General features: G+C 47.1%; 1 protein-coding gene across 1 annotated transcript in view; it reads left to right on the top strand.

Moving 5' to 3' along the window:
• The first annotated feature begins 2,718 nt into the window (after positions 1-2,718).
• The window catches only part of LOC119953661 (parvalbumin-like EF-hand-containing protein), a 29,839-nt gene continuing 9,527 nt past the window's right edge, over positions 2,719-23,030 (top strand). The window contains exons 1-3 of the mRNA XM_038778149.1: positions 2,719-2,783; positions 19,509-19,635; positions 20,879-21,014. Of these exons, the coding sequence (XP_038634077.1) occupies positions 19,527-19,635; positions 20,879-21,014 (245 nt within the window). The 5' untranslated portion in view covers positions 2,719-2,783; positions 19,509-19,526. The remainder of the gene's footprint in view (positions 2,784-19,508; positions 19,636-20,878; positions 21,015-23,030) is intronic.

Raw genomic sequence — 23,030 nt, 5'->3', positions numbered from 1 at the left:
AATATTCTGCAGGGTCTACCGCAGGTGCCGATTTATTTGGACGATGTCTTAATCACGGGTAGGACGAACAGGAAACACTTAAGGAACCTGGAGGAAGTGCTCAGGCGTTTCGCAAAGGCAGGCGTACGGCTTAAAAGAGAAAAATGTGTTCTGGCCCCACAAGTGACGTACCTGGGATATAAAGTAGATGAGTCGGGCTTACACCCATTGGAAGACAGAATAAGGGAAATAAAAGAAGCCCCAGCTCCCACCACGGTCCAGGAGTTACGATCATTTCTAGGGTTGGTAACCTATTATGGCAAATTTATTGAAAATAGGGCGTCCATCCTAGAACCCCTCCACCAGCTACTAAAAAAGGGGCAAGAATGGAAATGGTCTGCCCGCCAATACCGAGCATTTAGGGACATTAAGGAACAGCTAGGAAAATGTCCTAGAGCATTATGACCCAAGGAAGGAATTGGTGGTCACTTGTGACGCATCCCCTTACAGGGTAGGAGCCGTCTTAGCCCATAGAGGAAGGAATGGGGAAGAACGGCCAATAGCCTATGCTTCGAGGACCTTGGCGATGGCTGAGAGGAAGTATGCCCAAATCGAGAAGGAAGGACTGGCGGTGATATTTGCAGTAAAATAATTTCACCAGTATCTGTACGGGCGGAAATTCACCATAGTGACGGACCATAAGCCGTTATTAGGGTTATTAAAAGAAGACCAGTCAATACCCCCGATCGCATCAGCTAGAATCCAACGCTGGGCGTTGCTACTGGCGGCATATAGATACGTTCTGGAGCACAGACCGGGAACGAGAGTAGCACATGCAGATGCTTTGAGCAGACTTCCCCTCCCGGACACTCCGCCGCTAATACCGAAAGTAGAGGAGACAGTAATGACTCTAAATTTTTTGGACACCCTACCAGTGGACGCACAACATATTCGGTTGTGGATGCAAAAAGACCCAGTTTTAGCCAAGATGAAGCATTTACTGCTAACAGGGGAACTGGAAAGACCAGTGGAGCCCCAGATGCACCCATACTGGAGCAGAAGGGATCAAATAACCGTTGAAGACGGTATCCTATTATGGGGAGCCCGGGTAATAGTCCCAGCTCTGGGCCGTCGGGCAATCTTAACCGAGTTACATCACGGACACCCAGGGATGTCTAAAATGAAGATGCTAGCTCGAAGCTACGTTTGGTGGCCAGGATTGGACACAAACATAGCAGCCTTGGTACGACGGTGCCAGGAGTGCCAACAAGGGCAAAGAGTGCCACCAGCTGCGCCATTGCACCCGTGGGAATGGCCAGGCAGACCGTGGACCCACCTGCATATTGACCACGCCGGCCCTTTCATGGGCTCAATGTTTTTGGTGATAGTGGACGCCCACTCCAAATGGTTGGACGTCCACCGGGTAAACACGGCAAGCACAGCATCGACAATCGAAAAGCTCAGGGCCTCGTTTGCAACACATGGACTTCCGGAGGTATTGGTGTTGGACAACGGAACGGCATTCACAAGTGGGGAATTTGGAAAATTCCTAAAAGAAAACGGAGTCCACCACATCAAGACGGCCCCTGACCATCCAACGGCCTGGCAGAGAGAGCGGTCCAGACACTAAAAGCGGGACTTAAGAAGCAGCCGGCAGTGTCAATGTACACAAAGCTCTCCCGCTGGCTGTTTGATTACAGGACCACACCACATTCCACAACGGGCATACCACCAGCTGAACTCTTAATGGGAAGGCGGCTGAGAACGAGGCTGAGTCTCCTTTTCCCAAATTTAACGGGGAAAGTGGAGAAACAACAGGAGGCCCAACGCAGGTGGCATGATAATCGTCGGCAGCAGAGACATTTCCAGGTGGGGGCACTGGTTTGGGTCAAGAATTATGGGAATGGACCAACGTGGGTCAAAGGCATGGTAGAGTCCCAAACAGGGCCCATATCCTATGAAGTTTCGATAGGAGGTAAGCTGCTGAAGAAACACCTAGACCAAATAAGGGCAGCGGACCCACACCTGGAGGCAGGCGAAGCAGGACCGCCTCAAGTTGGGATAGCCCAGATGGAAAAGATACCCACACCCCAGCCCCGAGCAACTTCTCCAGACCCCGTCATTCAGAGTCGGAGATGGACACGCTCGACGAGGCCGCCGCGACACCTCTCCCCAAGGAGGAGGAAGAACAACTTCCAAGGGGGTCATCAAGAAAAAGATGGGCACCTATAAGGTACACCCCGCCCACTTCGGAGAACGACCCGGCGGACGACACAGAGGTGACAGACCCAGACATGAGGAGCAGGAAGAAGTTCGGAGGAATGCCAGCTGGCAGGAATTCCTCGGACCTTGGGGGGGAGGGGTGTAATGACCTCCAATTAGCATTATTGGTTGGCCAAGTGGAGTATGAGCTCCCTCAATGATAGCTCATTGAGGGAGACCCATATAAGCACCTGTGTAGGCTTTGTGAGCAGTCTTAAGTTGACTGGAATGTTAGCAGCACTGTTTGGAGCTGCTCTTGTATCTAGTTATTGGAAATAAATATTGGTGTGGTGACGGGACTCCTGCCTCCTGTGGATTATTACACGAAGGGTTGGGTCTAATATGTTTTGAAACTGACAAGTGCATGAAACACAGGCCTGACAAATTGGAAACACTTGATAATTCTCAGAAGAATAAAGCAAGTCCACATCTGACATACGGTTTGCTTTAAATAGCCAGACAAAATGATATATAAACCCAAAGAACAACAGACAAACCATTAGATAGTGGAGAGACTCTGGATTAAGGAGCACTTGTCAGTGGTAAGCTTACTCTTAAGTTTATATTTGCACAATCTGGATAGAAGAGCCTAAAATATCTAGTTCTGTTTGCAAATTACCTCACATGGAAAGTTTTTTGTTTTAAAGATACTGAATATTCTGCAAACTGTATCTGAATTATTATCTTTCTCTGAAAGCAGAAGATTGACCAATTAATAAATTAAATTCCCTGTTAGTTTAAGGACACCTGTTAAGGCATTTGCATTAATTCCTGTTGCTTTGACCCAGCCAATATCCCAGTTATTTGAAATGCGTTAAGAACTATAACAAAATAAGGGAAACAAACCTGCGCCTTAATGTGTTAGCTAGAGTGCTAAAAATATCATCGTTCAGCTTCAGGGCTTATTAACCTATTACTTTTACATCAATTGTTTGCACAATTCCGTTTATCGACTCGAGTTTACTTCATGGTGAACCTACATACTTACCCCCTTCATATAACGGAATAAATTAGCTGAGTTTGTATTAGTAGATTTGGGATTGTAAGAGAAAGATATTGCGGAATAAAAGCCAAACCTTTTTTTTGCGTAAATTGTATAAATAAAATCAATTAAAATGTTGTTCGTTCCTTCCGATTTTAAAATATTGCAACATAAAACCAGAGAGTGAAAGATGCATTCATCAACAGAAACTTAATTGTCAGATGATTTCGTAATGCTTAAGTGGTTATTCTTTTGGGAGCGTTTAAGTATTTTGTTTGCCTGCCGCTCCATCATGTGTTTTGAATCAACAAGTGGATTTTGGTAAACTTAACTGTCCCAGGAGTACAACACAAGGAAACACCAGCAGCTGGTCTCCACCGCCATCCAGTCCTAAAATAAGTCGCTGCAGTGCAGCTCAGGTTGCAACATCTCCTGGCTGCGATACGCGAGCGGTATCATTTCATTCTCGAGTTCTCTGGCCCTTGATAACAGTTTCTGGGCATTTTCTGTGGGGGTCCATGTGAGCTTCACTATCCAGGTGGCAAGTTGCCAAGGTGCCGCTCCCTGTTGATTCTGATGAAGTATGGAATCAGTTCCAGTATAAAACCAGCATTGCCCCTCTTCCCCCCCCCCCCCCCCCATGGTACCTGGCCAGGGCTGGGTTAAAATCGCCCTCGTGCGTTTAATTTAAAGAAATTCCAATTCTCCCCGCGTTTGAATCACAGAAATCTAAAGCACTCAAGGTGGTCACCTGGTCCATTACGTTTGTTCCGATCAAAAAAGCCTAAAACGACTTTCCAGCTCTTGGCCCCTAGGTTATGGAATAGAATATAGAACATACAGTGCAGAAGGAGGCCATTCGCCCCATCGAGTCTGCACCGACACACTTAAGTCCTCATTTCCACCCTATCCCCATAACCCCTCCTAACTTTTTTTGGACACTAAGGGCAATTTATCATGGCCAATCCACCTAACCTGCACGTCTTTGGACTGTGGGAGGAAATGGGAGCACCCGGAGGAAACCCACGCACACAGGGGGAGAACGTGTAGACTCCGCACAGGCAGTGATCCAGCGGGGAATCGAACCTGGGACCCTGGTGCTGTGAAGCCACAGTGCTAACCACTTTTGCTACCGTGCTGCCCTTCTCAAGCACCTTTTAAAATGCGTCCAGTGTCTTTGCCTCTACCTTTTAGTTGGGTTCGACCAACAGCCTGGCTGAATAATTTCTCCTCCAATCCTTCCACCAATTAATTAAATCTAAGCATTGGTTATTGATGTATCTGCTATGACGAATAAATCCTTCCGATCCACTCTACCGTGGCCTCTTAGAAGTTCATGGACCTCAATCAAATCTGCCCTCTGTGCCAAATAAATAAAATCACAGCCTATTCAATCTTTTCCCAGAACAAAAGTTCTCCAATCCTGGCAACATTCCCATAATGTATTCCCGCTGGTCCTAGCATCCCGCTGTTCTAAAACACAGTGACCAGAATGGGATGCAGTATTCTCACAGTGGCCTGACCAGTGTTTTATACAGTTCTGGTACAACTTCCCTGCACACATAGTACATGCCTCAGCTATTAAAGGAACGTCTCCCATATGCCTCCTCAGTATCTTATTTAACAGTCCTGCCACCTTCTGGGTATTTCCACATGCACTCCAATGTCCCCTCTCCACTACCCTTCCCAACACGGGTATTCATCAATTTATTCTGTATTCCCTTGCCTTGTGTAGCCTTCCAAAATGCGTAATCTCACACTGCCCCAGGTTGCAACCCACGTGTCACATTTCCACCCACCAGGTCTGTCCATTGATCTATTCCTGTCGCCCAGAACTTTCTTCCTCACTATCAAACACATGTACAATTTGCAAACATCTTATCCATGCCCCCTACTTCTGGGTCTAAAGCATAGATCTACATTGCAAGAAGTAAGGGATCTATGAATGAGCCCTGTGAAACCTCACTGGAGGGGACTTTCCAATCACAAAAACATCCACCAACCATCACCCTTTGCTTCCAGCCACTGAGCCCATTTTGGTTCTAAATTGCCAATTTTCCTTGGATCCCATGGGGCTTTTACTTTTCTGATCATTCGGCCATATGGGACCTGTCAGTTCCTTGTCAAAGCGCATGTAGACTATATCAAATACATTACCCTCATCAACCCTCTTTGCTCCCTCCTCTGACATCCTGGGGTCTCTCTGATACGGCATTCAAGTTTACAAAATAATGTGATAAAAAGAAAGAAAAGCTTGCACTTAAACTGATAACCATTCGACATCTCAAAGCACTTTTACAGCCAATGTGGGACTTCTGAGGTGTGGTCACTCTTGTAATGTAGGAAATACGACACCAAAACCCCCAGCAAGCTCCCAGTCGTGTGATAATGACCACGTCTGTGATGCTGATTGCGGGATAAGTATTGGCACCAGGGATAACTCCCCTGCTGATCTTCAAACTAGTGCCATGGCATCTTTTACATCTTCCTGGGCAGGCTGGTCTCACCCAAATGGTGGTACCTCCAACACTGCAGAACTCCCTCGGTATTGCACAAGAGCAGTGATGGGCAATCTAGGCGAGTGAGCGGCCATCCTTCATTTTGGTGGGCCGTAGGTTTTAAATTAGGCTTATTCACTGACCATGACCCATGACTAAGATTGAACATACTCAAAATACACCGAATAGTTCATAACGATTTGTCGAACATCCTTAACCATTCACATATTAATAGACCTCTCATCAACTTCAAATGCTAAAAGCAAAATGATTTACCCTTGGATTGGACGCAGAGGGAGGGCACGGCTCTCACAGTCAATGTTGGGCACAGAGGGAGGGCACGGCTCTCACAGTCACTGTTGGGCACAGAGGGAGGGCACGGCTCTCACAGTCAATGTTGGGCACAGAGGGAGGGCACGGCTCTCACAGTCAATGTTGGGCACAGAGGGAGGGCACGGCTCTCACAGTCAATGTTGGGCACAGAGGGAGGGCACGGCTCTCACTGTCAATGTTGGGCACAGAGGGAGGGCACGGCTCTCACAGTCAATGTTGGTCACAGAGGGAGGGCACGGCTCTCACAGTCAATGTTGGTCACAGAGGGAGGGCACGGCTCTCACAGTCAATGTTGGGCACAGAGGGAGGGTACGGCTCTCACTGTCAATGTTGGGCACAGAGGGAGGGCACGGCTCTCACAGTCAATGTTGGACACAGAGGGCACGGCTCTCACAGTCAATGTTGGGCACAGAGGGCACGGCTCTCACAGTCATTGTTGGGCACAGAGGGAGCGCACGGTTCTCACAGTCAATGTTGGGCACAGAGGGAGGGCACGGCTCTCACAGTCAATGTTGGACACAGAGGGAGCGCACGGTTCTCACAGTCAATGTTGGGCACAGAGGGAGGGCACGGCTCTCACAGTCAATGTTGGGCACAGAGGGAGGGCACGGCTCTCACAGTCAATGTTGGGCACAGAGGGAGGGCACGGCTCTCACAGTCAATGTTGGGCACAGAGGGAGGGCACGGCTCTCACAGTCAATGTTGGGCACAGAGGGAGGGCACGGCTCTCACTGTCAATGTTGGGCACAGAGGGAGGGCACGGCTCTCACAGTCAATGTTGGGCACAGAGGGAGGGCACGGCTCTCACAGTCAATGTTGGGCACAGAGGGAGGGCACGGCTCTCACTGTCAATGTTGGACACAGAGGGAGGGCACGGCTCTCACAGTCAATGTTGGGCACAGAGGGCACGGCTCTCACAGTCAATGTTGGGCACAGAGGGCACGGCTCTCACAGTCAATGTTGGACACAGAGGGAGGGCACGGCTCTCACTGTCAATGTTGGACACAGAGGGAGGGCACGGCTCTCACTGTCAATGTTGGGCACAGAGGGAGGGCACGGCTCTCACAGTCACTGTTGGGCACAGAGGGAGCGCACGGCTCTCACAGTCAATGTTGGGCACAGAGGGAGGGCACGGCTCTCACAGTCAATGTTGGGCACAGAGGGCACGGCTCTCACAGTCAATGTTGGGCACAGAGGGTACGGCTCTCACAGTCAATGTTGGGCACAGAGGGAGCGCACGGCTCTCACAGTCAATGTTGGGCACAGAGGGAGCGCACGGCTCTCACAGTCAATGTTGGGCACAGAGGGAGGGCACGGCTCTCACAGTCAATGTTGGACACAGAGGGAGGGCACGGCTCTCACAGTCAATGTTGGGCACAGAGGGCACGGCTCTCACAGTCAATGTTGGGCACAGAGGGCACGGCTCTCACTGTCAATGTTGGGCACAGAGGGAGGGCACGGCTCTCACAGTCAATGTTGGGCACAGAGGGCACGGCTCTCACAGTCAATGTTGGGCACAGAGGGCACGGCTCTCACTGTCAATGTTGGGCACAGAGGGAGGGCACGGCTCTCACTGTCAATGTTGGGCACAGAGGGCACGGCTCTCACAGTCAATGTTGGGCACAGAGGGAGGGCACGGCTCTCACAGTCAATGTTGGACACAGAGGGCACGGCTCTCACAGTCAATGTTGGGCACAGAGGGCACGGCTCTCACAGTCAATGTTGGGCACAGAGGGCACGGCTCTCACAGTCAATGTTGGGCACAGAGGGAGGGTATGGCTCTCACAGTCAATGTTGGGCACAGAGGGCACGGCTCTCACAGTCAATGTTGGGCACAGAGGGAGGGCACGGCTCTCACTGTCAATGTTGGGCACAGAGGGCACGGCTCTCACAGTCAATGTTGGGCACAGAGGGAGCGCACGGCTCTCACTGTCAATGTTGGACACAGAGGGAGGGCACGGCTCTCACAGTCACTGTTGGGCCCAGAGGGAGGGCACGGCTCTCACTGTCAATGTTGGGCACAGAGGGCACGGCTCTCACAGTCAATGTTGGGCACAGAGGGAGGGTATGGCTCTCACAGTCAATGTTGGTCACAGAGGGTACGGCTCTCACAGTCAATGTTGGGCACAGAGGGAGGGCACGGCTCTCACAGTCAATGTTGGACACAGAGGGAGGGCACGGCTCTCACAGTCAATGTTGGGCACAGAGGGAGCGCACGGCTCTCACAGTCAATGTTGTGAGCAATCAGCCCGCTCCTTACTTCACTCGCCCTCGCTTTGCACGGGGATCACTTCAGTCATACCGGTCGGAAAAAAAAACTATACGGATGGAAGTCAGCAGAATCTGACAACTCTGCTCATGGGCAATGGTCAACAAAATGCCTCGTGGGCTGCACTCAGAACCCTGATGGGTTGCATGTGGCTCACCGCTGCACTGGAATATCTGTCTTGGGTTTTATGTTCAAGCCATGGAGTGGGAGTGGAACCCAGAACCTTAGGACACAGCATTATGATCCTTGACCAGACCCCAACAGTGGCTAGGATACTGGATGGAAACCCCAATATTTTACTTTTTTTGCAAGACTGTACGGAAAAGATGATTCGCTCCAGGAACGATTGCATGAATAATTAGGGTTTGATTATTTTTGGAACAAAACTTTATGAATGCAATATTAAACATTTTAACTTCACACTGGAAAAAAACATTTTCCAATACCCCTTAAACTCTACTACTCAGTACTTGATGAAACAACAAGAAACGAAGCAAACAGCTCTCAGTCTATCTTACTGTGGGAGAATTGTGGACTTGGCGTCAGGCAGATCACATTTCAACTCTTCTCTCCAAATCCTTCTGCAAAAACTAACTCTCTAAAGCTTTTGAAAATGTCTCTCTGCATCCCTTGGCTCCACCCAACAATGGCCTCATCTCCCCCAAGCAGCAAAACAAATGATCTCTACAGGCTGCAAAGCTCATTAACCCCCCCCCCCCCCCCCCCCCCAGGGACTTTCCTAGTCAAACCACAGTCCATTAGCCCAGACTAAAAAACACAGTTCCTTTGTCAATTCCACCTTCTGGCTGCCAAAAGCACCCAGACCCTGCAAAACAGAATTCTTTAAAAAAAAAACATGACAACTGCAGTCAAACACACTCTAACCCCAGGCTTGTAACCCTCAAATTGCCCAATACTTCGAATCCAATATTCCTGAAGACTTCCAGTCATCACAATAGAGACAAGACTGCTACCAACTGGGACACAGTAAACACTGGAAGCCAGAATTCAATGTTCAATGGCTGGAATAAATATTACACCCATCAGTGCCTGAAAAAAGTGGGTGAGGATAAAAAGTCCTACTTTGGGGAAGGGCGTTTATCAAGAATGCGTCTACTTGCTACCACGATTTGCTTGATCCTAATTTTATCTTCACAAAAGAGTGCGTATTTTGCTTTGAACACTGCCTTGCCATTTAGAAGCTACCAGATGATGGGGCAATTTGAATTAAACAACCAATTAATCATCTTTATGTAATGCAGATAATAAGAATTAACTTGTGCATCTTGAAAATCTACACTGCCTGTAGCACAATGGAAATGTTAGTTTTCCATTATGGTCAACTTGCCTCTCCAATAATCCTGTTCATAGGTGTGTTGAATAAAACTGTGACATTTCCAAAAGTTCATTGAATCCTGGTGCCCACCACCCTCTCCTGCTGGTTTGGGTAGTGCGATCTGATGGCGCACAGACAGTAATCATTTCCACCTGAATAATTGCCGAGCAAAAACTTATAGCTAAGTTCCGCACGCATGAGTGCGGCCTCAACCGGAATCTTGGATTCATGTCGCATTACATTTCACCCCCCACCATCTGGCCTGGACTTGCAAAATCCTACCAACTGTCCTGGCTTGAGACAATTCAGACCTCTTTAACCTCGGATTACCCCCTATCTCTGGATCTGTAATGAATTGATTACCTGCAAATGCTCGCTTTCCAAGCATTGTCTGGCATCTCTGACTTTGTCTATATAAATGTTTCTGGAACCTACCTCTTCATTCACCTGAGGAAGGAGCAGTGCTCCGAAAGCTAGTGTTTGAAACAAACCTGTTGGATTTTAACCTGGTGTTGTAAGACTTCTTACTGTGCTCACCCCAGTCCAACGCCGGCATCTCCACATCACCTGAATAAGAGAATGAACTTGCTATTTTCTAACATTTTCTGATCCTCAACCATTCTCCGTGCACGAAATCCTGCTCAAAGACTCCAGTTTGGTGTCATTGATCATCTTCAAAGGGAATTGAAATTGATTTATTCTTAGTTACCCTGAAGCTTTCTTGATAATTGTCTCTTTGCGATTGGTCCTAATTTGAGGCAGAAAGCTGACTCTGTTAACTGCTGACTGGAGAGAAGTGTTTGTGATGAGCTCAGCACTTGTATTGTTTTGAGGTAGGGGGGTTGTGATTGGCCACAATCAGATTTCCAAAGTTTCCATTGCTATGTTGCACGTGATGCTCATTTTTGAATGAGATCTCGTATGAGGCCAGCAGCTCAGTCTTAGAGGGTTGGAGCGGAGCGGAGAACTTTGCTAACTTTCACTACGGCATTGATCAGAATTCACCAGGCATTGAAGAATGGTTGAGGAATCGGCGTTGCTAATTCACACTCAGACTCCAGCACCGAATTTCCATCTCTGGTCTCAGACCTGGGCTGGCATATGTAGTAATTCACCGCAATCAATTTCCAGAAAATGATATGGATGTTGTATTGTTACTGTTGTACATCTTAAGAGCAACACAACAGGATTAGAAGTTCACAGAAATTTACAGTGCAGATGGAGATCATTCGGCCCATCATGTCTGCACCGGCCCTTGGAAAGATCGCTCGACTTAAGCCCACACCTCCACCCTAACACCATAACCCAATAACCGCACCTAACCTTTTTGGACACTAAGGGGCAATTTAGCATGGCCAATCCAACTAACCTGCACATCTTTGGACTGCGGGAGGAAACCAGAGCGCCCGGAGGAAACCCACGCACACACGGGGAGGACGTGCAGACTCCGCACAGACAGTGGCCCAAGCCGGGAATCGAACCGGGGACCCTGGAGCTGTGAAACAACAGACTTTAAGGGCCGAGCCTTCCCAAATTAAATCAGATTTGGAGATCTATCCAGTTTGTGTCGGAGAGTGACAGATAATGGGGGTTTTTAATTGCAAGAACCTCCGTAACGCATTTCAGTATCTATTGCTTACTTGGAAAAACCTTCTTCTTTTCGTGGATGTTTTTTCTTTGCTCGTAAAAAAAAAAAAGTAATCAAGGATCTAACCTCAGCAACACCGACACACAGATATTTTTGTCAGCTTTGCTCCGTCCCCTGAGGCTAGAATTTCAATATGTGCACAACATATAAATATTGCTACTGTTAAAAAAATGTACAAATTTTGAAAGAAGAATGCCTTCCGCGCATGCATAATATCCTTCAGGATCTCAGCCATTTACCTGTGATCTCAGCATGGCTTCAATGAAGGAAAGATAAAGCTAGCATTACGCCTTTCAAACTAAGGGGCTGGTTTAGCACAGGGCTAAATCGCTGGCTTTGAAAGCCAGACCAAGGCAGGCCAGAAGCACGGTTCAATTCCCGTACCAGCCTCCCCGAACAGGCGCCAGAATGTGGCGACTAGGGGATTTTCACAGTAACTTCATTTGAAGCCTACTTGTGGCAATCAGCGATTTTCAAACAGAAACCAGTCAGTGTTTGATAAACAACTGGGCTCTGCAGCTTTGCAAGAAGGTGGCTCACCCTAGCAGCACATTCAAGAACACACTCGACAGTATACAGTAAAACATGCCTCTCGTAATACCGTCTTAATGTGACACGCACACTCAATTGATGCAAAATGTGAGTCAATACTTGACTTGTGAGAAACAACAAATACACACTTGATGTTATTCTTTCATTGTCATTAGAAAATGCCCAATGGCTCGATTCATGATATATTGTGATAGAAACATTACACCGTGTTAACTATGTTATCATTCTGCTTAAAGTTAGGTATGTGCCCTTTAAGTCTGTTGTGCTCATGTGAATTTCACCGATCAGTCTGCTGTTTCAACATAGATGACAGTAAAACAATCGTGCTCTGATTTCTGCTGAATATTTAGAATTGTTGTTTAGTCTCTTTGTGCAGCAAGTGGATCCAACTGAAGCAGATTCAACAGTAACTTTCAACAGGGAGTGCTGTCTGAGTATTGCTGAAAAAAGAGACATGTCGAAGCTTTTCATCTTGCACTCATCAGAACAATTCGCAAGAGCACCAGTGCATGGGCAAGAGAACAAGCTACATATGTTAATACACAGGGCCCTGTTCTCTGCAGACAGAAGAAACACGCGCACACATTGCGCCTGTTTCAGCTGAGCAAAACGAGTGGCAGCCATTTACTGATTCATTCCTCAGGGCAATGCCTTGACCAATCAGGGTCAAGCTGCCTGGTTTTCATTTCAAACGGTGCTTGGCAGTTGTCTGTCACTCACCATCAGCGGGTGCATGGCAACGCCTCTACCAAGCAGAGTCTGCTTGCCAGCCAATTGACATTCTCTTCTCGTGCAGTATAGATTGTTGTTTTCCTTTTGCACTGTTATTCTTGTGAAGTGTCTTGACGAAAAACTTTGACATGTCTCTTTTCAGCAATATTCAAATTCTGTACTCTTTGGAATGGTGTATATATAGATAAATAAATATATCTATAGAAGGAACAAATTGCAGGATTATGTAGCAAGAGCAATGGTGTGGTACTAATTGGGGAAAATCTTTCAAAATGATAGCCAATTTTTATGTCATGCCTGCATCAGCCAAAAAGACACTAGCCACTCATTTTAATTCCTTTCCAGCACCTGGTCCACAGTTTTGCCAGTTACAGTACTTCAGGTGCATATCGAGGAACTTTTTTAATGAGTTGAGTACTTCTGCCTCAACCACCAAGTCAGACAGTGAATCCAAAGTTTCACCAATCTCTGCTGAAGAGGTTCTCCCTCACGTCCCTTCTAATCCGTCTGCCGATCGCCTTAAAGCTATGCCCCCTGGTAACTGACCTCTCAGCTTGGGGTAGTCTCCCTTGAAACTTGTTTGTCTTTCCTGTCTGTCCTGCCCAGGCGCCTCATGGTTTTGTACACCTCAATTGGGTTGCCCCTCGGCCTCCTCTGCTTGAAGGAAAGGAAGCCTAACCTATCCAATCTCCCCTCACTGTTGCAATTTTCAAGCCCTGCCAATATTCTTGTAAATCTCCTTCGCACTTTCCAAGGGCAATTCTGTCCTTCCCGCAATGTGCTGATCAGAACTGTGCACAGAATTCCAGCTGTGACCCAACCAGAATTTTGTACCGTTCCATCGTTACATCCCTGCTTTGTATTCAATACCTCGCCTAATAAAGAAAAGCATTCCATATGTTACTTGATAACATTGTTCACTAAAGATCTTTATTGTCACAAGTAGGCTTCCATTAACGCTGCAATGAAGTTACTGTGAAAAGCCCCTAGTCGCCACATTCCGGCACCTGTTCGGGTACAGGAAGGGAGAATTCAGAATGTCCAAATTATCTAACAACACGTCTTTCGGGACTTGTGGGAGGAAACCGGAACACAAGATACGGGGAGAACGTGCAGACTCCGCACAGATAGTGACCCGAGCTGGGAATTGAACCCGGGACCCTGGCGCTGTGAAGCCACAGTGCTACCCACTGTGCTACTGTCCCACCCTTAGCAGTGGGGTCAATAACTAAGTGTCAGGACATTTTAGAGGGAATGTGAGGAAAAACCTTTTGGCAACCTTTCTTTGTTCTTCAGGGTTCTGGCCAAGAGTGGTATCGTGACTGGTACAGACTTGGAGGGCCGAAGGGCCTGTTCCTATGCTGTACTGTTCTCTGTTCTTTGAAGTCTGCCATCCTTGCCTGGTGTGGCCTAAATGTGACTCCAGTTTCACAGCAACATGGTAGATTCTTAACTGCCCCCTTGAGAGCAATTAGGGATGGTCAATAAACGCAGGCCCATCGTGTGACACCCACGTCCTTTGGACGAATAACAAAAAATGAACCCAGAGGGTTCACTGCCTGAAAGAGTGATAGAGGCAGGAACCCTCACAACATAATGAAGCATTTAGATGAGCAGTTAAAAAGCCAGAGCTTGCAAGGCTACAGACTGAGTGCTGGAAAATGGGATTAACGTAGGTGTTTGATGGCCAACGTAGACACGATGGACCGAACAGCCTTTTTCCCTGCTACAAAAACTCGATGACTCTCTCTAGGTCTCCCCATTATTATTATTATTTTCTTCATTTAAACCATATCAAGACTGACACCCCAAACTATTATAAGATCAGAGTTATTTTTTATATTATGTAAAGCTGCAGTGAGGTTACACCTAGTATGTCGTCATGGTTTCCTTACTTTAGGAAGGAAATTCTTGCCTTAGAAGTGGCGGAACAAATGTTTACTAGATTTGTTTCTGGGATAAGAGAGTGAGCTTGAGTCAATTGGGCATGTATTCTTTTGAAGTTTAGAACAATAAGTGGGAGGCCTCTCTGAAATGTACTGAAGGGTGTGACAGGATAGATTCTGAGATCATTTCCACTTGCTGGAGATTCTGGAACTTGGGTCCTTCGTAATCCTTCATAAGTGGTCAGAGTATCAGGGCCCAGGAGAGGAGACATTTCTGCAATCGGAGGGTTGTGAATCTTTGGAATTCTCAGCCCCTGAGGGCTGGAGTCACGGTTAAGAACATAAGAACTAGGAGCAGGAGTAGGCCATCTGGCCCCTCGAGCCTGCTCCGCCATTCAATTAGATCATGGCTGATCTTTTGTGGACTCAGCTCCACTTTCCGGCCCGAACACCATGACCCTTAATCCCTTTATTCTTCAAAAAACTATCTATCTTTACCTTAAAAACATGTAATGAAGGAGCCTCAACTGCTTCACTGGGCAAGGAATTCCATAGATTCACAACCCTTTGGGTGAAGAATTTCCTCCTAAACTCAGTCCTAAATCTACTTCCCCTTATTTTGAGGCTATGTCCCCTAGTTCTGCTGTCACCCACCAGTGGAAACAACCTGCCCGCATCTATCCTATCTATTCCCTTCATAATTTTAAATGTTTCTATAAGATCCCCCCTCATCCTTCTAAATTCCAACGAGTACAGTCCCAGTCTACTCAACCTCTCCTCATAATCCAACCCCTTCAGCTCTGGGATTAACCTAGTGAATCTCCTCTGCACACCCTCCAGCGCCAGTACGTCCTTTCTCAAGTAAGGAGACCAAAACTGAACACAATACTCCAGGTGTGGCCTCACTAACACCTTATACAATTGCAACATAACCTCCCTAGTCTTAAACTCCATCCCTCTAGCAATGAAGGACAAAATTCCATTTGCCTTCTTAATCACCTGTTGCACTTGTAAACCAACCTTCTGTGACACATGCACTAGCACACCCAAGTCTCTCTGAACAGCGGCATGCTTTAAGGGAATCAAAGAAGGTACAGCACGGTAGCACAAGCGGGTAGCACTGTGGCTTCACAGCACCCGGGTCCCAGGTTCGATTTCCCCTCCTGGGTCACTTTCTGTGCGGAGTCTGCACGTTCTCCCCGTGTCTGCGTGGGTTTCCTCCGGGTGCTCCGGTTTCCTCCCACAGTCCAAAGACATGCAGGTTAGGTGGATTGACCATGCTAAATTGCCCTTAGTGTCCAAAAAAAGGACAGGAGGGGTTATTGGGTTCCGGGGATAGGGTGGAAGTGAGGGCTTAAGTGGGTCGGTGCAGACTCGAATGGCCTCCTTCTTCATGGTATGATCCATGTCCTAAGGTGGGACGCAAGTTGAACAGTGGTGTTGAAATTCCATCATGGTTTTTATTGAAAGGTGGAGCAGGTCCACGTGGCCTGATGGTCGACTCCTGTTCCTGCTTCTTATGTTGTAATGTTTGTGTGGTAGGCTATATTAGGGGTATTGCGGTACCTAGGTGGGATGTACCTTATACTGTAGTATGAGTGGTAGAACCTGCCTGCTGGTTCCGCCCAGCAGGCGGAGCATAAGAGTCTGTGTTTCACCCACAGCAGTCCTTCTGTACCGGAGCTGCTGGGGTAACTACTTGTTCATTAAAGCCTTCAATTGGACTCCAATCTCGTCAGTAATGATTGATCGTGCATCAGTTTGATATTAATTTGCCTGACTGTGCATGATTTTATATGAACCATCCTACGCACCATGAAGCAACATGTGTGTGGAGGAATTTAACCATGTCGGTCAAAGATTTTGAATCAAAGGTTCAGATTTAACCATCATCAGTTATATCCTAATGATTTTACCTCCTAAGAGTTCCAGGACTCCCTTCTCGGATTAAACATATTGGAATCATATAACTTCAGAAGGGTGGCAGAATTTAAAACAAATATTGCGCAGCAGAACAGACAGAGAAGATTTCAGCCACACAAACCATGGAACACTCCAACCTGAGAAGAAGTCTCCTCAGTTCAGCGACTTATTGCTGGACCAAATCAGATTGTATGGTTTGAAATTTCAGTAGAAGAAGATTGTATCATTTTTTTTTTATTAAAACAAAACAGGCGCGATATTCAAATTGTCTTTCAAGGACAAAACCTAAATCTCAGCATCCCCTGGGTCACCACTCTTTGTGAAGCACAAGATGGCTACTGTAGGATCGGCAGAGATTTCAAGGATAGTTTGCGAGTTCAAAATGAAATGAAATGAAAATGAAAATCGCCTATTGTTACAAGTAGGCTTCAAATGAAGTTACTGTGAATACATATAGATAGAATTTACAGTGCAGAAGGAGGCCATTCGGCCCATCGAGCCTGCACCGGCTCTTGGAAAGAGCATCCTACCCAAGGTCAACACCTCCACCCTATCCCCATAACTCAGTAACCCCACCCAACACTAAGGGCAATTTTGGACACGAAGGGCAATTTATCATGGCCAATCCACCTAACCTGCACATTTTTGGATTGTGGGAGGAAACCGGAGCACCCGGAGGAAACCCACGCACACACGGGGAGGATGTGCAGACTCCGCACAGAAAGTGACCCAAGCCGGAATCGAACCTGGGACCCTGGAGCTGTGAAGCAATTGTGCTATCCACAATGCTACCGTGCTGCCACATTCCGGCGACGGTTCGGGGAGACTGATACAGGAATTGAACCGTGCTGTTGGTCTGCCTTAAAAGCCAGCGATTTAGCCCTGTGCTTAACCAGCCCCTAGTATATCAAACTTAAAGATTTATAATCAAAATACAGTTATAACTAATTGGGGTTGGCTGTACGGCTACGCCAACAGCGCAGATTCAATTTGTGTACTGGCTGAGTTTATTCACTAAGGCCCCACCTCCTCAGCATCGTCCCTCGCCTGAGGTGCGGTGACCCTCAGGTAAAATCACCACCAGTCGGCTCTCTCTCTCAAAAGGGAAAAGCAGCCTATGGTCCTCGAGGACTGTGGCGACTTTCAATTTCATAGCTAAACTATTTGAGCCAGTATTTCTTGAAATGAAAAATGAAATGAAAATCGCTTATTGTCACGAGTAGGCTTCAATGAAGTTACTGTGAAAAGCCCCTAGTCGCCACATTCCGCCGCCTGTTCGGGGAGGCTGGTACGGGAATCGAACCGTGCTGCTGGCCTGCCTTGGTCTGCTTTAAAAGCCAGCAATTTAGCCAAGTGAGCTAAACCAGCCCCTAGTGAGCTAAACCAGCCCCTATGGATTTTCAAGTATGATAAACAAAACTGGAAGTTGCAGAAAGTTTTGCAAATTGCATCGAGTGTACACTGAAACAGGTCATTCTGCCCAAATGGTCGGTGCTGGTGTTTATACTCCGCACAAGCCTTCTCCCATTCTACTTCATGCACTTTTATCAGCACACCCTTCTATTACTGTCACCCTCACCTTTGGATCGAGCTTCCACTGAAATTAGTCTACGCCATTCACCTCCGCACTTCACGTGGAAGCAAACACAAAGGCATGTTGAGCTGGATCTTCCGCCGGCAGTGGCAATACCATTTTGCAAAACTTTATTACATAAATGCAGCGCTGTTTTGTTCTTCACAAGACAGCACATCAAATCTTGCCGGTGAAAATCGAGTTGAAATTTTTGACAAAAAGCATCCGCCTGATCTGTGTATCGTATCTGAGCCTAAAATTCCAACTTGCGCCACCACTTGCCATTCAGTCTCAGTCGGGCGTAAAGTCCTCTTAATGATGGTGATATGCATCACTGTAAATACACAAGGGGTTAATGTAAATACACTAAAGACTAGGTAACCACTAGAGGGAGCACCAGAGACCTCATGACATGCAGACATACAGCTGATTAACACGTAGAATAGGACACGACCAATGAGCAGTCAGGACACCCAGAGGTGACACTACCACAAGGGGGCAACCCACATAAGGACAGGGCACACATGCTCTTTCTCTTTTCCATAGGCGACACTCAGAGAGAAGGACAGGGGCAAATCAGAAGCATCACACCCACCGCATGGCTTAGAGCAGACTGGTTAGTTAGACTGAGTTACTATAGCAAGATTAGCAGGAGAGTCAAACTCGAGTAGACGAATTGTTAACTGTTCAATAAATGTGTTAAACCTATCTCCAAGTCTGAACCTTCCTTTGTCAGAGCATACATCAAGGAAGCAGCTTATGCTACATGACGAAGCATAACAGAACATCTAGTGTTTACTTATGTGGTGATTGTGTATCAGTATAGATGCAATACAACTGAGCAAGCACTAGAGGGAGCACGGGAGAGCTATAAATACAGAGGGACAGGAAGTGAGGACACACTTCACGGAAGGGAGAACTGGTAGCAAGACACAGACACAGGCAGGCAGCATTGAGGTAGCTATAAGTTAAGCTCTGAAGACAGAATGAATTCACAATAAAGCATCCTCTCTACTTTGAGACTACGAGCTTTATTAAGACACAAGGAACAACACAACTTAGTCTTAGTGTATTTACATTAACCCCTTGTGTACTTACAATGATGCTTATCACCACACTTTGGAGCTCGCTCAGTAGCCCAGCCAAATTGCAGAGAGCAGCGAGTTTCAGGATTCCAATTCATTTACGTACATCGTTTGAGGATAAGGGGTAAAACTTTTAGGACTGAGGTGAGGAGAAATTTCTTCACCCAGAGAGCGGTGAATCTGTGTAATTCGCTATCACAGAAAGTAGTTGAGGCCAAAACTTTGTGTAATTTCAAGAAGGAATTAGATATGGTTCTCGGGGCTGAAGGGATGAGGGGGGAAGGCGGGGTCAGCCATGATCGTAATGAATGGGTGAGCAGGCTCGAAGTGCCGAAAGGCCTCCCCTGCTTCTATTTTCTATGAAAATCAGGTACTGCTTTAAAACACCTGTGTTGTCTATCATTTAAATTTAATGTTCTACTGAAATACCCTGTCTCGTTTCTGCTTTAGCCAGCCAAATCACAGAAGATGGCCTCTTCAAACTTCAACACACAAGTAAAGCAGGTTGCTCATGCTATGGGCACCAGCCTGACGGACCACGACATTTCCCTCATGCCCAGTGAACTGCGGCTCAGAGGTAAAACCATCAATCACCCTCGGCCTTGCCATTGCTGTCGGCTGCTGATGATTACGAATTAAAATGCTGCTGCTAGTATCTGTCCCGTCACGCGGAATTTGAAATCAAAGCTGAACATGTACGGGTGAACCAAAATCCAAATCGAAATCTGGACCATCTTGTGCAAATTCTTCCTGTAGTTAGCTTTGATCCGAGGTAATACCCGGTAACTGCGCTTACCTGGATCAGCCAGCAGGTGTCAGCCCAAGCCTGAGCTAAAATGATAGAACATAGCACAGCCATAGTGCTATGGCCCTATGGCTTTGGCCCACGATGTTGTGCTGAACTAGTCTGAAACTAAGATCAAATCAACCTACTCCCAATCATTCTAGTGCACTCCATATGCCTATCCAGTAACCGCTTGAAAGTTCCTAATGTGTCCGACTCCACGACCATAGCTGGGAGTGCGTTCCACGCCTCAACCGCTCTCTACCTCTGACTTCCCTCCTATATCTTCCACCATGAGCCATATAGTTATGCCCCCTTGTAACAGCTACATCCACCTGAGGAAATAGTCCCTGAACGTCCACTCTATCTATCCCTCTCATCATCTTATACACCTCAATTAAGTCACCTCTCATCCTCCTTCGCTCCAATGAGAAAAGCCCTAGCTCCCTCAACCTTTCGTCATAAGACCTACCCTCCGATCCAGGCAGAAACCTGGTAAATCTCCTTTGCACCCTTTCCAATGCTTCCACATCCTTCCTATAATGAGGTGACCAGAACTGCACACAATACTCCAAATGTGGTCTCACCAAGGTCTTGTTCAGTTGCAGCATAACCTCCCGGCTCTTAAACTCCATCCCCCATATTTTGTCAATGATGTGAAAGCTTTGGCTATTCTCATTCCTTAATTGGTAACCTGTAGCTCGGGAGGATGATGCTGGCCAATGTCGTGAAATTACTCGCTCGCCCACCGACATTCCCACCCCCAAACGGGAGCAAGTTTTCTGTCCATGGAGCCAGGACTGCAGGTTGCTGGATGCAGGACAATAAGCATCACCTGGGGTGGAGTGGGGGATGGGAGGGGGGGGGGGGATGGGAGGAGTGGAGGGGGGGGATGGGAAATCGCATTGACCATCTGAACCTTACCACTATGACCTGATCCAAACAATTGCTTGGTCTAATCAACCCGACCAAAGGTCAACCAGTGCCAGATGTTGAGTTTCTGTTGATCATTTAAGCTCTGTCCTCTCTTCACCAGGCCCATTTAATTACCACAAATTCTTTGAGTACATGGAAACCGTCAAAAAATCAGGTCAGCTTGACGAAACAATTCTGAAAGCGTTCAAAACGCTGGATAAGGACAAGAGTGGCTACATCGAATGGAATGAAATGAAGTAAGAGTTTTTGTCACTTTTGATGTTGCTAAAATACAAACCTGCACTGTTGAATGTTTACCAACAGTTTTTCTTTCTATTGCCAAAGCACGTCTTCAAACTGAGGCACGTGACAGAGAGTGAGAGAAAATCACAGGGAAAAGCTTGGGTGGAGAGGCAGCACGGTAGCACAGTGGTTAGCGCAATTGCTTCACAGCTCCAGGGTCCCAGGTTCGATTCCCGGATTGGGTCACTGTCTGTGCGGAGTCTGCACGTTCTCCCCCGTGTTGCGTGGGTTTCCTCCGGGTGCTCCGGTTTTCTCCCACAGTCCAAAGATGGTTAGGTGGATTGGCCATGATAAATTGCCCTTAGTGACCAAAATTGCCTTTAGTGTTGGGTGGGGTTACTGGGTTGTGGGGATAAGGTGAAGGTGTGGGCTTGGGTAGAGTACTCTTTACAAGAGCCGGTGCGGACTTGATGGGCCGAATGACCTTCCTCTACACTGTAAATTCTATGATTCTATGAGAGAGAGATGGGTGATGATTTCTGAAATTAGGGGGAGGCCATGGTGTTGAGGTATGGTGGTCCAAGGGGGTGAGTTACAGAGCAAAGTGGAAGCTGTGCATGTAATAACAACAACTTGCACATTTATATAGAACCTTTAACATAGTCAGACATCCCAAGGTGCCTCACAGGAATGTTACAAAACAAAGTTTGACACCGAGCCACTTGAGGAGATATTTGGACGGCTGAAAGTGGTAGGTTTTCAGGAGAGTCTTAAGAGAGGCGAGAGTGACTGGGGTGGTAGAGGGGCTCAGAGTGGGAATTCCAGACATTAGGGCCCAGGCAGCTGAAGGCATGGCTGCTGGTGGGAGAGTAATTGTCATCAGGCTGCGTCAGAGGCCAAGGAAATGGCAGTGTTGGAAGAGTGCGAGTGGGGGGAAAATGGTTGAAGAAGGTCACCAAGGTTGACTGGGGAGAGACCATGGAGGGATTTAAGTCTGGCCAAGGATTGCAACACCAATTCGTTGGGGTAAGGTGAACCAGTGCAACTTGGCAAGAGTTGGAGAGTGCTGTTTGAGCCTTTTGTGCGGGTGAGCATGAGGGTTCACAGTGCGGTTATTGAGTCGGGACTAATGGGCTGGATGAGAGGAAGGTGGCTGGGAGAATGCCCAGTTGGTTGTGTGGTGGTGGTGGGAACAGAATGGAGTTATTTTACTCCAAGAACGCTGTGATATAATCCCAACCAGCAGCTGGAGGCCGGGGGGTTGTTTTTCTAAAATGTCATTCATAAACCTGACTGCAATCAAACTTCAGCCTCTACAGAGAGTGACTGGAATAATATTCAGTATTTCTCATCATGGATCAGTAGGCATCTACTGTCGTGTTAGGCACTCTGGGATAACACAGGCTGCAACTGGATGCAGCTTTAACCAAAAGATACTCCAGTCCTTGAATTTAGTTCAATCTGATTTATTGAACCAGCCGCACAGTTAGCACAGTTCTCCGAGTTCGACTCTCTGCTAACCTCAGTGTGGTTACTCTGTCTGACTGAACCAGACTAGCTCTTAGCCACGTGCTGGAGGTGTGATACTGTACATACACCCTGACTCACTCTGCAGATGTTCATCAGTGGAAAGAGGCGGAGTGTGAGTGCCTCGTGCCTTTTATAGTCAGATCCCACCCCTGAGTGTCCTGCCTGCTCATTGGTCATGTCCTGTTCTCTGTGTTCATTAGCTGCCTGTCTGTATATCATTATCTGAATGTCTGCATATCATGACATCTACCAGGTTGTCTGGAATGTAACCCCAAATGAGCAGAAAACAGCCTTGACGACATCTTCACTGCACAAAAGTTTCCAAAGTAATTGATGTGCACGTTTGGTTCAGTGCCTTGTTTAATCTGGCCACTGAATAACTGCACAACAGGTGAGATATAACATTGACTTTTTATTTCAGTTAAAGTCTACAGGAGATCCAATTGGTAGTCGTTATTGAAAATAAAGACGCTCCTTTACCACAACTGTACAATTGCTGG

This window comes from Scyliorhinus canicula, chromosome 18 (genome assembly GCF_902713615.1).
Source record: "Scyliorhinus canicula chromosome 18, sScyCan1.1, whole genome shotgun sequence".
In the NCBI taxonomy this organism is placed as follows: Eukaryota; Metazoa; Chordata; class Chondrichthyes; order Carcharhiniformes; family Scyliorhinidae; genus Scyliorhinus; species Scyliorhinus canicula.
Note: the sequence above shows the minus strand (reverse complement) of the source record. Positions and strands in the feature narration are given on the sequence as shown.